This window comes from Saitoella complicata (assembly GCF_001661265.1).
Source record: "Saitoella complicata NRRL Y-17804 unplaced genomic scaffold SAICOscaffold_19, whole genome shotgun sequence".
Lineage (NCBI taxonomy): Eukaryota > Fungi > Ascomycota > Saitoellomycetes > Saitoellales > Saitoellaceae > Saitoella > Saitoella complicata.
In genome coordinates, this window is record NW_017567010.1 from 170,623 (window position 1) to 185,338 (window position 14,716).

The window sequence follows — 14,716 nt, forward strand, 5'->3', positions numbered from 1 at the left end:
AATGGAGTCTTTCCGCGCCACGTTCGTTCTGCCGCGATACCGACGATCGTTACGAGAAGTCAAAAAGCTTATTCCTGATCATGTCTTCTGACCTCAGGAATTTAATCGCTGCTCAATGTCAGCGTTTGGCGGCATTTTCTTGTGATGAATGCGTTGTGTTTGCAACCTTAGCGGCCGGTCACCGCTATATATCTCCGTTCGCACGACATCTGACGCACAGACAGCGTTGGCAATGTCATCTACGGATTTGTCATCAATGCTGACAATATCAACCCTAGTCTCTTGTGTGTCTAGGTGCTTTGGGCTATGGTAGACGAGGGTCATCGGGTGTAGAGGTCATATGGCCTTGGCAGTATACTGTATGATGCTTTCGGGACAGTATGATCTGGGATGATTGGTAACGTAATTCCAATACATAACCTAACAATACGCCATTCATGCCTTCCCAATTACCCTACAACATGCACAACGAAAAACAAACAAATCACAACTTACGTGCTTCACTTTTACACCTTCACCTCAAATTTGACCCTTAATGTCGACAACCTTGAACGCCCGCGCCCTCGCATTCTCCAGCGGCTGCATACTCTCCCTCATCTGCACCCTCCACTTCCCAGCATTGGCACCTTCCCGAAGGATTTGTTGTTGAACGCCTTGCGCCTCCAAAAACTGTACAGTCTCGACATCATTCTCGAACCCAAGTTCTTCCGTAATGAACCTCACATCAAGCGTAGGGCGATATCTGTCACAAATACTCCCGATTAGTCCATGTCATCATGAGAAGGGGTAAGATGGCAACTCACGATTTAGCCATAACACACAATGCTCGTACTCGTTCCCGCTCAACAAAGTTATCCATAAGGTATGCGCCCATGTTCGGAACATCCATATACAATCTGAACAATTTGCGATAATTCCCACTCGTCAACGCTTTCCTAACACCAAGTGCATGTCGCACGTTCGGATCCTTCTTATCCTCCTCCGTGAGCCGTGTGAGGACATCATTGACCTCCGTCCGGCTGCGGGCATACAAAAAGTACAAGATCCGGTACGCCAAAAACTCTGTCGGGTGCCCGTCGATACCAAGTGCGTACAATTGCTGAAGCTGCGTCTGACACTGATTATACTCCCCCAGATCCCCCTTCTCAAGCGCAATCCTCGCATGCGTCTCATACACACTCACGCTAAACCCATTCCGAATCCGCTGCACAGTCAAATCTTGTCGCATACTCTTAAACTGATCGCATACATATGAGTAGTTATTGTCTTTGCGCCACTTTGCTTTTACCAATTCGAGCGCGTCTTTCAGGATGTGGAGGGGGCGGACGGTGGAAGGGTCCGGTGCGGAGGTAAGGCGGAGATACTTCTTTTCGAGGGTGGTGGAGTAGCCGATGATGGTGTGCTGGTCCCAGTCGATGCCATCGGCTTCGTAGTCTGTGGCGGTGGGAGGAGGAGGGACTGCAGCGGCGGTTTTTGCGCGTTCGGCGGCGGCTTCTTCTTCGAATCTCCGAGCACGTTTTTCGCGTCTGTCGCGTTCGCCTGGATTCATTAGCCCGATACTCTTGTCGTTCATATTTTGTCCCTTCTTCCTCTTCTTGTCTGCATCTTTCTTTTTTCTCCCTTCCAAGCATGGAACAGTCTTCAAATCCCAATTTGTCGTCCAAACGATATTCTGTTCGAATGCTGAGGTAACAATATCCTTTACTTCGCGCTCGAGTACATGCTTCAAATCATCTGGGCATTCGGAAAAGGCGCGGTTGACGAAAGCTTTTAGGGATTCGGGCCATTCGGTTTTGCCTGCTGAAGGGGGCGAGGAGGCCTGGGTAGTAGGTAAGGAGACGACATTACCAGGCTTGGGTTTCGATATGGTCTTTTTGGCATTTACGGCCGTGAACGCCGGTTCTATCCCGAAGTTAGCGTGCATATACTTGATTCAGAAAGAGAGATCACGTACGGAAAGCAGGCATGACAACACCCCCGGCAGCTTGCGCGTAACACAAAGGCGGCGGCGGCGGCGGTAAGCTGGAACTATAAGGCACCGTAGCCGACACGAAACTCTGCTCCAAAGTCGGATATGTCCCCACACTAACCGGTGGAGGCGGCGGCGGCGGAAGGTGTGGATAATGCTGCGCGAACCAAGCAGGGAGTTGTTCCGGAGGGATGTGTAGAGGGATAACCGGTGGTGGCGGGACCGAGATTGAGGATGGGTTAGTAGTAGTAGTGGAGGGGTAGGAGGAAGAAGAGCCGGGGATGGGGGGGATGAGTTGTGGGACAGTGTGGGGCGGGAGGGGGAGGTTATTTCCTAGAGACCTTTAACAGGGTTAGCAGGATGAAATGGTACAAGAGACGGTAAGACGCATACCACGATGGAGGAGGGTTGGCCATATTTGAGTCGAGTTGGAAAGTTGGAAGTTGATTTCGCTGCAACGGCGCTGCAGCAAGACGTACAGTGCAATCCTGCATGGTCCCGTTCTACGGGACACCGCCGCCGAAGCGCTACACCTGGTTTCTAAGCCTAACGATTCCCGTGACCCGTTTGCTCTTCGTTCAACGTGCTAGAATTACACTTTATTCGGGCTCGTCTAAAAATCTCAATCTACCGTGATCGAACTTCTTCAGACGAGGCAGACGCTTGTCGTCGCTCAGCCTCAGTGCATTCAACATAGTATGCAAGATTATAATCATAGGACTGCGTGAGGTCCGTCCATCGCAACCGTTTTTCTTCCTCCCACAAACTTGTTATGTCCCCGTGCCACGCCCTGCTTACGCGACTGCATAGTACGAGGATGTACAAACCATCATCCAATCTGGCATCGTAGCTAGCTGCCCAGTCGTCGAAATCGCCGAAATCTTCGATGACTTCTTCGACTTCGGGGAAACTTGTGCTAGACGGCTACTTGGACCTAGCCGAAGATCTCGTTATGGATCTCGGGGATGGAGAGGGCGCGTTCGGTCGCGGTCATTGCTCGTTCTGTCTCCATAGCTACATCCAGGATTGTTTGATCCCAGTGGGTTCGGCTCAATCCTATAGCAAGACAGGTGTTCACGTCTTTTTCAATAAAACCATTTTTGTGACTCATGTCGACCTCGGAACTCATCCGACATTCATTTGCGAGGGAACTAGCGCATACACTCCACTCCTTTAGACCTGACTGAAATAGCCGAGTCGTAGGTCCCTAAGCCGAGCTGCTGCGTTCTACGGGCATCAGCGCTACAGCGGGCTACCGGCCTCCCGGCCGCGGGGTGGTAAGGGACCTCTACGATCTCCTCCTTGGACTCTCTAGATCTTAGAGGGATGATATAGCCGTAGAATCATGGCATCTTATTTTGGCTCGTCTGAGTCTACCACTTCTTCACAATCAACCTTCTTCAATCGAGGAAGCCATTCGGCCATACGATACAGCGCCTTCTTACTCAATACTGCTTCTCCAATACTTTTAAAACTCAACTCTTCCACATTGGGAAACAGAACCTAACGCACACAAATTAGCCATGCTCCACGTCTTACTCTGAGTGTGTCATTCATTGCAACTGACCGGAAGTTGCTCAAATATGTCGCTGTCATTGATATTGTTCTCTCTGAGTGGGTCTCTCCTCATCTTCCATCGGTTCCAATTACCCTTTAAGATTCATATGCACTTTAGGCTTCCCGATGATATCAAGCAAATCTTACATTAAGCAAACCCGCAAATGCATGTCTCACTCTAAAGCCGCGGCCGTATCCCAATTCAGGGAGATCCTCGATCGTAAGTGAAAAGCCAAGAGATTTGGAGGGAGTCTGTGCCCTGCAATGACGATTACATTTGCCGGGAAAGGGGGTGAGGGGAGGGTACAATTGCCTCCAGCTGACTCTGCTGCTCTTTTGCTCTTCCTTCGACAGCTGCTACGATAGCACAGCTAACCTCAATCGCAATTGCAACAGCTTCACAATGAATTTCCAGGTCAAATACCTTGCCTTGGCTTCAGCTATAATTGCCACGGCATTCATTGACCCAACTCACGCCGCGTTCGGCCAGGTCATCTCCAAAAACCCCGGTCTCGAAACAGGCGGTGAACGCGCTCACCAGGACGCGTACTATCGCCGCCTGATTATTGCTCATGCCGTTTTCGCCGTCCTTGCTTTCCTTGTGGTATGTTCGTTATCTTCGAACTCATCTGAAGGATTTTGCTGATAGTGAACAGACTGTTCCGTTGGCACTTATTGCGGCACGATACGGCAAACACGTCTTGAGGAATGGGAAGTGGTGGAAGGTGCATGCAGTGCTCCACACTTTCACCGTTGCTTTTGTGATTACCGTCTTCGTTCTCGGCTACTACGCCGTCGGCCCCAAAAACAACTTCGACAACGTACTACTACCCCCTTTCCCCTTCCCATCTCCTCCCACCTACTAACTCCTCGTTTCTACCATAGGTCCACCACCGCATCGGCTTAACCGTGGTAGTGGCAGTTTGCTTGCAATACCTCCTCGGCCTCACAAACACCTTCCTCCTCTCCCGCCCCCACGTCCGCACCCCCGTCCAAAACCGCCTACACATCCTCATCGGCTGGTTAACCTGGGGCCTCGCAATCGCGAACATGCCCGTCGGAATGGTCCTCTACGGCTCCCCGCAGTGGGCGTTTGGGTTGTGGGCTGCGGCAGCGTTCGTGGTGGTGGTGGTTGTCGTGGAATTTGAGGTCGGGGTTGGGAGGAGGGAAGATCATAATGTTAGGGTGGAGGAGTATGTGGGAGTTGGGAAAGAGGAAGAGGAAGGGCCGGTTTATGCGGATGGGGTGGGAGCGACGGATAAGGGAGTGCCGGCTGCTCCGGCGGTTAATTGGAATGGGGAGGTGAAGGGAGAGAAGAGGGCTTGGAGGAGATTGTTTGGGAGGGGGTGAATGCATCTGATTCAGCGAAGGGAGGAGCTGGCGGCGTGGGAGAAACTCACCTGGTTCGATACACGAGATACATGAAGTGAAGAAGAGAGACGTAGAGGGAAGAAAGAGAATATCATCAACTCGATATACCTAGCTATCGTACTAATATCACACCTTGCCCTTCTCACGACCTGGTTACCGTTCATGCAAGCCCCTGCTCCTCTGTTTGTTTACATGTCGCATTTCGCACCGAACCCTCCAACAATCTCGATCGGTATTCTTCACCGACAATTCTTCGACAAGATGGGCAAGCAGCAAAAAGGAAACCTTTCTTTGAGCGCATTGATTGACTCTGACGACAGCGACGTCGGTATGTATGCGCCTTTGCGAGTGCGGTGTGGGGAACAATGCTGATTTTGGATGGTCGCAGCACCAGCACCAGCACCTATGACTAAGGCTTCGGTGAAAGGAACGGCGACGAAGAAAGCGGGCGGGAAGGTTCAGAAAGGTGAGTAATGAGCGAAAGGAATGTGTGCGCAATTTTGCATACTGACCCGTCTTTTCTTACAGCCACTAGGAAACAAGCAGCGGACTCCGACGAAGACGAACTCGAATACTTACACGCCTCCGCACCAAGACCCAAGACCAAACTCCTAAAGCCCACGAACAAGCTTAACACCGTCGCAGAAGACGACTCCGAACCCGAAGCGCAGAAGGCGAAGATGAAGAAGGGAAAGAGCGCCAGCGCCAGCGCCGCGGACGCGACGGATTATTCTATTGCGCCCATGCCGACGAAGATAGTCGCGAAGAAGAAGGCGCAGGAGATTCCGGAGACGCAGGTTGTCAATGGAGATGATTCGATGATGGATATCGATGAGGATGAGGAAGAGGAGGAGCCGACACCCGCGAAACTGAAGGTACGGGGAGGCGCGAAGAGCACGGATTCGGCGGCGTTGCAGCGACAGTTGAATGAGATGACGAGGCGATTCGCAGCGATGGAGACAAAGTACAACAAAGTCAAAGAACAACGATCATCCGATGCACGAGATGCCGAATCGAACTTTGCTGCGTACAAGAAGTCTGCCGATGCAAGGTTTAAGGAAGCTGACAACCTGATTGCGATGCTGCAGGAGGAGGTTGCGGAGACTTCGAAGGTCGCGGAGGAGGCAAAGAAAGCACGGAAAGCATCGAAGAAGGAGCAGGAGGAGATCGAGGCGCTGCAGGAGCGTGTGGAGGAACTTGAGGAGGAACTGGAGAAGTCGCAGAATCAGATCGGGCTTCTGAATGCTAAGATCCTGGCGAGGTCGTCGTCTAGCGCTGGGCACTATGAGTTGAAGGAGGATATCTACGCTGATTTGTCTGGTGTCCTCATTCGCTCTATCGCGCCTTCACCTGATGGTTCTGGCTCCGTCTTTGATATCATTCAGACTGGGAGGAATGGTACCCTGCACTACAAGCTCGCGCTGGATCACATCGCCAACCCGAGCAATGCGCAGTTCACTTACACTCCTCTGCTGGATGCGGAGCGGGATAAGAAGTTGGTGGAGGTCTTGCCGGAGTACTTGACCGATACCATCATGTTCGCGAGGGAGCAGGCAAGCATGTTCTTCTGGCGATTGACGAATTTCATGCAGAAAAACGTGGACTAGGGGGGGAAGAGAAAGTGGAGTGGAGTGGGTAGTATAAGGTATTGGGTTTTTGGATAAGGTCTGGGCGTGTCTGGTTGTTTGTTCGTATATCTTAGTGTTCCTAATCTTATTAATCATATACCGTCAAGAACATCCATATGTCAAGGAGAAAGATTTCAACTGATATATTGGATATATAGGGTAACCAAGAAGATGCTAAACTGCAAAGTATGTCGATGTTGCCGTGTGTATATGTCACATAGTCTGCTTTGTGAACAAATCAATCCCCTTAATGCGGTTGATGGCTTCCGTAGCTACGATACGATTCGGGACTTTGGCCTGTGCTGGTTTGTACTTGGGGTTGGTACCATTCACCCATTTGAGGTGATTGGTCCATGCCGGTCATGCCTTGGTTGTAGGAGGGGTTGCTTACGGACATGGATCTCGGCTCTTGAATGGCGGGGACTCCGGGTAAACCAGGCTGGCCGTACATTGTACCTGTCAATGGTTGCGTTGTAAAGTACTCCGGTTGCGCCATATACTGCTGTTCCTGCGGAGACATGATGTACTGCCCTTGCTCGTACGCTGGCATAGGATCCGGGTTGAGCAAACCCTCCTGCCCCCGCTCCGGGTTCCAGCCTGCTTGACTCCAGGTTTGGCGGAGCATAGCAAACCCTTGTGGGGATTGTGAATTTGATTTGGCGACATCGAACTCTTGCGTTGGAGCGGCGTCGGGGAAGAGCTGTTGTTTTGGTTCAAACGATTCCCACAAGTCCTGGTGGATTGCCACGGGCTGGGTGACGAGGTAGAAGTCCATTGGGTTGAGTTTGAGGGTGTTAGGTGCATTGATTATTGGTGGTTCAGCGAATTGCGGCCCAGTAGCGAATGATGCAGGATCAATGGTTTGCTGCCGCTGTTGCTGCTGTTGCTGCTGCTGCTGCTGCACAGGAGACTGTTGGTGCTGAGCTGCCTGAGGACTGATGCCCCCGGGCCCTGCTCCCGGCGATGAAGTGAACGAGGCAAGGTAGCCTTCGCCGCTGCTGACAGAGTGAGAGTGAGGTCTAGACGAGGATTGCAGCGAATGCTGACGATGCGGCGAAATATGCCCAGTCGTATACTGCTGTTGTTGTGGATGCTGCTGCTGCTGCTGCTGCTGTTGAAATGCCAAAGGTGAAGTACCCGAACCTGACCCAGAAGCGTGCCTCCGCGGCTTTGGACGAGAGGTATGTTTGTGTGGCGGTTCAGCGGACAACATCTCTTGAGTATCCGCGGCAGAAGCCTGAGTAGTTTGAGATGTTGTCCTCTTCGGAGCCGGTTGGGCGGTTTCTGCCAGAGTTTGCGAAGCATTCTGGAACGGATCCGCCCGCAAAGCAATAGTCATCTTGCTTTCCAAATCCTGCGTGTCCTGAATCATTTCGAACAATCTGAAGATGATGGCGGCAATACCCCAAACCTTCGACAGCTCACGCAAAGACTTCATACAGATAGAGAACTTCTTCTTTGCACCCTCTGAGATACGCGTATCTGGCGCCCGAATCTCCATTGCATGAAAGATCATCGCTGAGAAGGTTGCGTAAACGATGAATGAATGACCGTACTTGATGCGTCCACATGACAACAAGTTCTCCATGATCCTCGTAATCATGTTGGCCGCGCTAAAAGCGACGTAGCGTGAGGAAGTGCTAGCGTGACTGGGCGGAGCGGTCTTCGTAACGTACGGCCTATGCAGCAGACAAAGAAGTCCGTAATAGGTACTATGAAGGCATGCCGCCCAAGGATTCTGCTCCGTTCCTTCCAGGGTGTATGGGTACTGCATCTCCTTGGGAAGGTTCATCAACCAAGTAGCCAATGCACGGTCCGAGATGGAGATGTCCGGCGGCAATCGCTTCTGGGAAGAACCAGCAGTGTACTGTTTTCTCATGACAACTTCCATGATTTCACACAATTTGACGTGTTGCATAAAAAAGTGCGTGTGCTGCGGATTGGGTGGGTACTCCAAGAATGGATCCTCGACTTCCTCTTCAAGGAAATCAGACTCCTGTAATGGTTCCACTTCGCAATCTTCCATGAGAATCGTCAAGGGACGACCGAGAGCAACACACAGAGTACGGTCGCGAGTGTACAATGTCCAGAATATCCTCTTCCACAGCCTCCGGTCCGTGAGAGACAGGTTTCGGGGCGGCTTTCGGTAGATGCCAAGGCCTTGTGCAAGTCTGATGGCCAACCCCAACGCGTGCCACAATGTTTCTGCACATTCATCATCTGTCTCCAAGCTTGGAAAACTCATGAGGATGAGTGCCTGCAGCACAACCATCTTGTCTTTCTCCGCACCAGCGTCATACAGAAGTTTCGCACGCTTCCAGAAGGTAAACGAAGAGGCGGTGTTAGTGCCAGTGCTTGCTTCGCGAAGCGCTGGATGGTCACTCATGCGTGAAGCAACGAAGAATATTGCCTGAAGAAGAAGAATAGGAGGCGGATGGGATGGGTCGTTGTACCGGCGCATGAACTCCGTTTTGTTGATGACGGGGATGGCCGCATGAACGTGTTCGAAGTATGTGGTGACGAGATCATCGCATACATCACGGGGAGGAATCAAGAACACACCTCGAGACTTGAGATGATTTAACTCCTCTTCGTCCAGGATCACGAGTTTCACGTTGCCTGGGGGTTTGTGCGCGCGGGGTGGAATGGGGAAGAAGTTGCCCTTCCCTGGGTGAATACCATCTGCACCCACGAAATTCTCTTCTACGAAGTGCAGATTGGATGACTCTCCCAAAAATGCCGCGTCGTTGATAGCGACACGATCAACGCCTTCTCGTATCTGCTCGAGGTAGATGTCGGACATGTCCTTCTTCGCCTGAAGATGCTCTGCTTTGTCCGTTGAGGTATTCGGTGAGATGGATGGCCTTGCAGAGCTCGCCATAGACGTACGCCGGGTCGATTGCCCCGACTGCTCTCCTAGCTGTCGATTCACCTCATCTACTGGAGATACGAGCGGACCCTCATTCTCTGACGACTTCGACTTCTGCAACTGCGCCTTTTTCCTGGTGACGGCGATCTTGCAGTCGATGCCAAATGCCGAGCAGTTCTTTGACTTTCATTAGCTTCCATCATCTCAGTCTCTTCGGCATGTAGCTTACTGTGCATGGTATACCAAGGGTGGCAGCATCACATCGTACTTTTCTTGCATGGCACGTCTGTATCGATGGGTTAGCGATGCGATTGAGAATCGTGCCGTCTTCGTACTTCGCATGCCCTCGAGGCTCGTTGTCTGCTGGTCATACGTGGTTAGTTCAAGAAGGTTCGGTCTTGCGATCGGGGCTCACCTTCGAACGTTCAGCAAGGGATTAGCGGACGGCCCACCACCCGTGAAACCCGACAGACTATCGAGAAGTTGGTCCATGACGGAATTCGTTTCCTTTAGTTATGTCCAAGCTTGTGCGATCTGCTGAGCTTGTTAATACTGGGCCTCGGTACCGCTGTTATAGCCGAGGTTATCGATCGTTGAAGTTGGGGAAAAGTACGGCGGGCCGCGAGAGGGGCGAGAGAAGCCCGCGGGGCTGTGCGACGCGGAGGCAGAAGGCAACTGACCGTCAATAGCCATTCTAATATGACAGGACGGCCCGGCGCACATGGTCAGTGTTTCTAATTCTGTTGCGCGGCTTACCCGGGCTTGCGTGCGACGGCGCCAACTTTTCCCTAACGCGGAAATCTCGCGAATTGGCACCACTTGGTGAACCCCTAGTCGCAACTTTAAGGGGACATGTGGAACACAAAGGAGCAGATAAGGAGATAAGTCATTGGAGAAATATATTTGAGGTAAATGTATCGAAGAGTCCTCTTTTCCCTTCTCAAAGCATCGTAAACGTCGGTCTAACCATAAGGCGTGTCTATTCGATCTTTTCGCTTGGCGTATGTGGCTTCCCCACCTCCACCTTCGCGACGATGATGTCGCTTAGACTTTCCAAGACGACCAAGAAGAGCACCAGTAGACTGCTGATGAAGAAATGGCTTATGCTCTGTCCGATATCCAACCAACTCCCTTCGTCCCGAACCAGGTAAAAGAAGTTCAATGTCAGAATGTCCGAAATAGCAAGGACAATCATGAACAAAGAGCTTGGTGGTACGCCAAGCTTCTTATTCAAGATACCCAGATTTGCAGAAATAACTGCGAACGGAATAAGCAGCTTGAATAGCAGCAAGGCTCCCATGCTGAACGGATTGAACACCGGGATCAACCGGTAAACCGAGTCCAGTGAGAACGACGAGATCGAAGCAATATTCCCCGTCCCAAAGAACGCAACCTGAATTAAGAAAAAGAAGAACAGCGCAATCCTCGTATCCCCAAGCGTGAGCTGTCTCGATCTTTTCGCCTTCGCACCGCTCTTGCTCACAACCCCCTTCTGCCCCGCCTTGAACACGGCCCCCTCCATCTCGACCCACAGTGACAACATCGCAAAGAATACCACATAGAAGATGCCTTCATATGAGATTGTCAGAATAATGAATGTGGGCGAGAACGCCAAGAAGATGATCACCAGGCGGTGGAGATAGTGGTGCTTGGGCCTCATCACATGCAAGAAAGGCACCATGAGCGAGGCAATCAAAGTGGCCCAGCCGACGATTTGGGTGCCGAATGGGAGACCTTGCTTGGCTTGGAGGGATTGAACGGAGGAGTGGGTGACAACCATGGCCAAGGCGACCAGACCGACCTGAACTCCGATGATCGCCCTCGTGAATGAATCTTCTTCCTGATCGTTCCTGACGGACGGCTCAGAGCTGGCCCGGAGAACACGGTTGCTGAAAAGCAGATAGATACATCCAATAGCAAGCATCAATACACCACCAACCATGATCTGACGTTCATCCTCCTGCTTGACCACATTCAACGTCGTAAACGTGCTCATGACAAGACACAACACAACCCACCCAAATGACAGAAGCTTATGCTGCTTAACAAAGGTGATACCCCTCGACAACGGCCATACCGACGCGAAGACGAAGCAGGCAGAGAACACCAGCCTCTGGAAGTACCCAAAGACCATAGCCTCCAGCAAACCAATGTATAAGATCGTCTTTGCCAAAACGCTGAGATATGACAAAGGCGAACTCACATTGCCCAATAATTGCTTCAACCCTAAGAAAAGAGCATCACGCGTAGCAATCGCTTCCTGCCAAAATAGCACCGGGAAGAATGCGTAAGCATAATACGACGCAGGCATCTGCTGAACCCAGATCAAAGCACACAACGCCGTGAAAGACGCCATCGAGAAGAGTTTCAAGGCAACTGGACGCTTAATCTGGTAGCGATCGTCCAAGACGTATTCGTTCATGACGTAAGTGAACGCAAAGACGATCCAACCGAGGTATCCGGCAGTCACCAATGACCGCAAGAAGAGCCAGTCGTATCTCTGAAGGTACTTCAATCCCGCCAGTGCCTTCTCAGCCAACTGTAAACACGCATCCGTCGCATGTTCATACTGCTCAGCGTCGATTAATCCCTGGATTCTCTCGATATCAGACTGACCCTCCTCCTCAAGTATGGGGAACGGCTTATACGCAAGCTCAGTCGCGGCCTTCGCCGTGTGTTTGACACGGTACTGCTCAACGATCTGCTTCGCATTTACGAATGCCATCTCAGCCTTCACTGCCGGCTCAGCATCAATGAACTGCAGTGGCAACTCGCCAACGGAGTTGACAGGGTAGTTAACGCCAATCAACGAAGCCATCAAGGGCGCGATGTCAGCCTGATTAATGTCGTTTCTTCGGACAGCTGACAAGCCCCAATCATCCGAGAAACCGTCGTCATGACCGATGGGGCTTGCTGTATCAGGCTTCGCGACACCAGCACCCCAAGCGACGATGGGTGTTCTGGTGTTATCGGGGTGTCCGTCTCCATGGCTTCCGAAATCACTCATTCCGTGGTCAGCGGTGAAGATCCATGCAGTCTTATCGTCGCCGTAGAAGTCGTTCACCAACTTAACCGTAGCCTCAACTCCTTCATCAACGACCTTGATGTTGCGAAGGTACTCTTTTGAGTAAGGGCGGTATGCGTGGCCGGTGGTATCGCATCCAAGGAGATGGAGGAAGAATACGTTTTGGTCCTGGCGGAGAGCGGCGTCCAGCGCGGGATTCGAGGAAGCGTTATGGAACAGATCAGACACGTGGTCAAAAACCCAGGTATCCAAAGCAGTAGCATCTGTGATCACTCGTTAGCAGACGTCTTGGTAGGACGTTGAGATAGCGAAAAGGACAGTCACCTTTAGAAAAGTCCTCCTCTTCCTCAGCATACATCCACGTCTCAACCCTATCCTTATCCGAAGCTCCATGCGCAAACATCGGCAAGATATCCGGACTCCCAAAACTCCATGTATGCCGACTCTGATTGAATACGGAGTCGAAATTCACGGGGTTCATCTTCCATCCTTTCGTTACCGCGCTCACGTCCTCGTAAAATCCCGCAATGATCGCGACGTGTCCGGGACGCGATTCAGTAGGTACGCGGGTATGGGATACACCAAATGTCCCTTCATTGAGGACTTTTGAGCGGATGAAGGGTGCGAGGTAACGGTGCTCGCCGGTGTCGGGGTCATCATGGGATTGGTAGAGTTTGTCGGCTCGGAGACCATCGCCTGTACATGAACGTCAGTCAGAGTGTTTCAACCGGGATGAATGCACAAACCGACTACCAAAAACAACCGCTTTGCCGGCGCCTCCGCCTCCACTCTATGCTGTTGCATCCCATGAACCAGCGGAGTAACGAAGTAAATATCGAAGATTGACCGCAGAAAACATATGTGGAAGATCGTGCCGATGAGCAGGACTGCTCTTCGCGAGAGTCCCATGTCGATTCACGGGGTATATGCTAAAGTCTTCTCGAGCGGTGCTGGCTGGCCGGTTACTTATACCGAGGACCCGTGCGGCTGAATTGCGTCGGCGGCCAGGGCCAACAGGGCCGACCCTGGTTACCGCATGGACACGCATCCCGTGGAGGACTGAGGTGGTTATTCGGGTCTAAACGACCATTGTCAGTCTGCAAATGCAGCTCAGCCCCTTTGCAGTCCGACGTAGTTCCTGGACCTGATCCGACCCCAACTGTCCGTGCCAGGTGCTGGACTTGCGTGGGAATCACTGGCTTTGAACCAGCAAGCATGGGTTCGTCATTAGTCAAAGCGTTTCACCCAGCAGTCCGAAGACTGACGGCGTTGACTTTGATGAGTTTCGCCGAGGACTGGTCGAGACAGCTGGGTCTGCTTTCTGCGGTCGCTTAAGCTTTCCGAAGCGTGGGGAGCCCCTGCATCGCACGTGGATCATGCCGGCAGCCGCTCCTGAACACCAAACGAACGAAATGCCAATTGACAAAAAGCATCCTGAGACGACTGTCATGGCAGCAGTCGATTACCGCATCTTGCCCGGGACCAAGTCAGAAGTTATCTCGTTGCCTGAACCAGTAATCCCGACGACAACGGATCATCTCGAGTTGCAGCAATACATCGACTCCTTATGCGTCCACACGGATACCCATAGCTTGACAAGAGAGAAAGCAATGGAACTCATTGAAGTACCAGAAGGCCTCGATGTCCATGAGGGCGTGTGGTGCTACGAATGGATGCGGAGGCTGTGTATGGACCTGAATGAATTGGTGATCGCATTGCTTGAAGATGGATGCGAGCCAACTAAATGCCACTGTACGTTCCTTATGTTGTATTTGTGAATTGAATCACTGACGACGTCGACGTACAGTAATGAATGCCGGCGAATACCAATTCCTCTGCGCCTCCCACCCCCGACCCCGCGAATGCTCCGCAATCGACTACATCCACCACACCCTAACCCAGTCCATCCTCCTCCTCCTCTCCCCCTGTTTCTTCGACCCCTCTAACCCACCCTCAACACATGCTTTCTCCTCAATCGCGCGGAGACTCTATAGGATCTTCGCGCATGCGTGGTTTGAGCATCATCATGTGTTTTGGACGGTGGAGAGTGAGACGGGAGTTTATAAGCTGTTTATGGCGGTTAGTGAGAAGTGGAGGTTGGTGCCGGTTGATTTGGTGATTTTGCCGAAGGAGGCGGGGGAGTGGACGGTTGAGGGGGATGGGGAGGAGGTTGATGAATTCGATCGGGGCGAGACGGTGAGTGGGAGATAACGAAACACGACGCAGGAATGTTTGAGGAGTGGAAGGAGATAGAGCATTGAAGTGGACGAAGACGTCGGCTGGCCGACCTCCCAAGA

General features: G+C 51.9%; 6 protein-coding genes across 6 annotated transcripts; 3 read left to right on the forward strand and 3 right to left on the reverse strand.

Annotated features, from left to right (window-relative positions):
* Positions 1–519: 519 nt before the first annotated feature.
* Positions 520–2,400, reverse strand: SAICODRAFT_72509 (uncharacterized protein; the record flags this gene model as incomplete). Its single annotated transcript, XM_019170775.1, has 4 exons — positions 2,363–2,400; positions 1,955–2,310; positions 804–1,902; positions 520–742 (listed from the first exon to the last, which is right to left on the reverse strand). Exons 1-4 carry the CDS (start codon positions 2,383–2,385, stop codon positions 520–522), a joined length of 1,701 nt encoding a protein of 566 aa, XP_019022668.1. The 5' UTR covers positions 2,386–2,400.
* Positions 2,401–3,883: 1,483 nt separating this feature from the next.
* On the forward strand, positions 3,884–5,035 carry SAICODRAFT_20574 (uncharacterized protein). The gene is made up of 3 exons (XM_019166284.1): positions 3,884–4,130; positions 4,183–4,347; positions 4,412–5,035. Exons 1-3 carry the CDS (start codon positions 3,930–3,932, stop codon positions 4,874–4,876), a joined length of 831 nt encoding a protein of 276 aa, XP_019022669.1. The 5' UTR covers positions 3,884–3,929; the 3' UTR covers positions 4,877–5,035.
* Positions 5,036–5,089: 54 nt separating this feature from the next.
* Positions 5,090–6,504, forward strand: SAICODRAFT_8853 (uncharacterized protein; the record flags this gene model as incomplete). The annotated part of the gene is made up of 3 exons (XM_019171568.1): positions 5,090–5,225; positions 5,286–5,363; positions 5,426–6,504. 3 exons carry the CDS (start codon positions 5,090–5,092, stop codon positions 6,502–6,504), a joined length of 1,293 nt encoding a protein of 430 aa, XP_019022670.1.
* A 235-nt stretch (positions 6,505–6,739) lies between these two features.
* SAICODRAFT_20576 (uncharacterized protein) lies at positions 6,740–10,303 on the reverse strand. Its single transcript, XM_019166285.1, has 4 exons — positions 9,810–10,303; positions 9,730–9,757; positions 9,624–9,680; positions 6,740–9,571 (listed from the first exon to the last, which is right to left on the reverse strand). Exons 1-4 carry the CDS (start codon positions 9,884–9,886, stop codon positions 6,773–6,775), a joined length of 2,961 nt encoding a protein of 986 aa, XP_019022671.1. The 5' UTR covers positions 9,887–10,303; the 3' UTR covers positions 6,740–6,772.
* Positions 10,304–10,373: 70 nt separating this feature from the next.
* Positions 10,374–13,328, reverse strand: SAICODRAFT_59820 (GPI ethanolamine phosphate transferas-like protein; the record flags this gene model as incomplete). Its single annotated transcript, XM_019169714.1, has 3 exons — positions 10,374–12,682; positions 12,744–13,115; positions 13,166–13,328. The coding sequence occupies 3 exons, from the start codon at positions 13,326–13,328 to the stop codon at positions 10,374–10,376; spliced, it is 2,844 nt and encodes a 947-aa protein (XP_019022672.1).
* A 503-nt stretch (positions 13,329–13,831) lies between these two features.
* SAICODRAFT_8856 (Mob1/phocein) lies at positions 13,832–14,630 on the forward strand (the record flags this gene model as incomplete). The annotated part of the gene is made up of 2 exons (XM_019171569.1): positions 13,832–14,171; positions 14,227–14,630. The coding sequence occupies 2 exons, from the start codon at positions 13,832–13,834 to the stop codon at positions 14,628–14,630; spliced, it is 744 nt and encodes a 247-aa protein (XP_019022673.1).
* Between the last annotated feature and the right edge of the window lie 86 nt (positions 14,631–14,716).

Excerpts from the sequence above, each read along its gene's own strand:
- SAICODRAFT_20574 (XM_019166284.1), top strand. The coding sequence starts at position 3,930 with ATGAATTTCCAGGTCAAATACCTTGCCTTGGCTTCAGCTATAATTGCC. Across the intron at positions 4,131-4,182 it reads CCGTCCTTGCTTTCCTTGTG|ACTGTTCCGTTGGCACTTAT; the intron begins GTATGTTCGTTA and ends GATAGTGAACAG. Across the intron at positions 4,348-4,411 it reads CCAAAAACAACTTCGACAAC|GTCCACCACCGCATCGGCTT; the intron begins GTACTACTACCC and ends TTTCTACCATAG.
- SAICODRAFT_20576 (XM_019166285.1), bottom strand. The coding sequence starts at position 9,886 with ATGGACCAACTTCTCGATAGTCTGTCGGGTTTCACGGGTGGTGGGCCG. Across the intron at positions 9,681-9,729 it reads GAGCCTCGAGGGCATGCGAA|ACGTGCCATGCAAGAAAAGT; the intron begins GTACGAAGACGG and ends CCATCGATACAG. Across the intron at positions 9,572-9,623 it reads CCCTTGGTATACCATGCACA|AACTGCTCGGCATTTGGCAT; the intron begins GTAAGCTACATG and ends TGAAAGTCAAAG.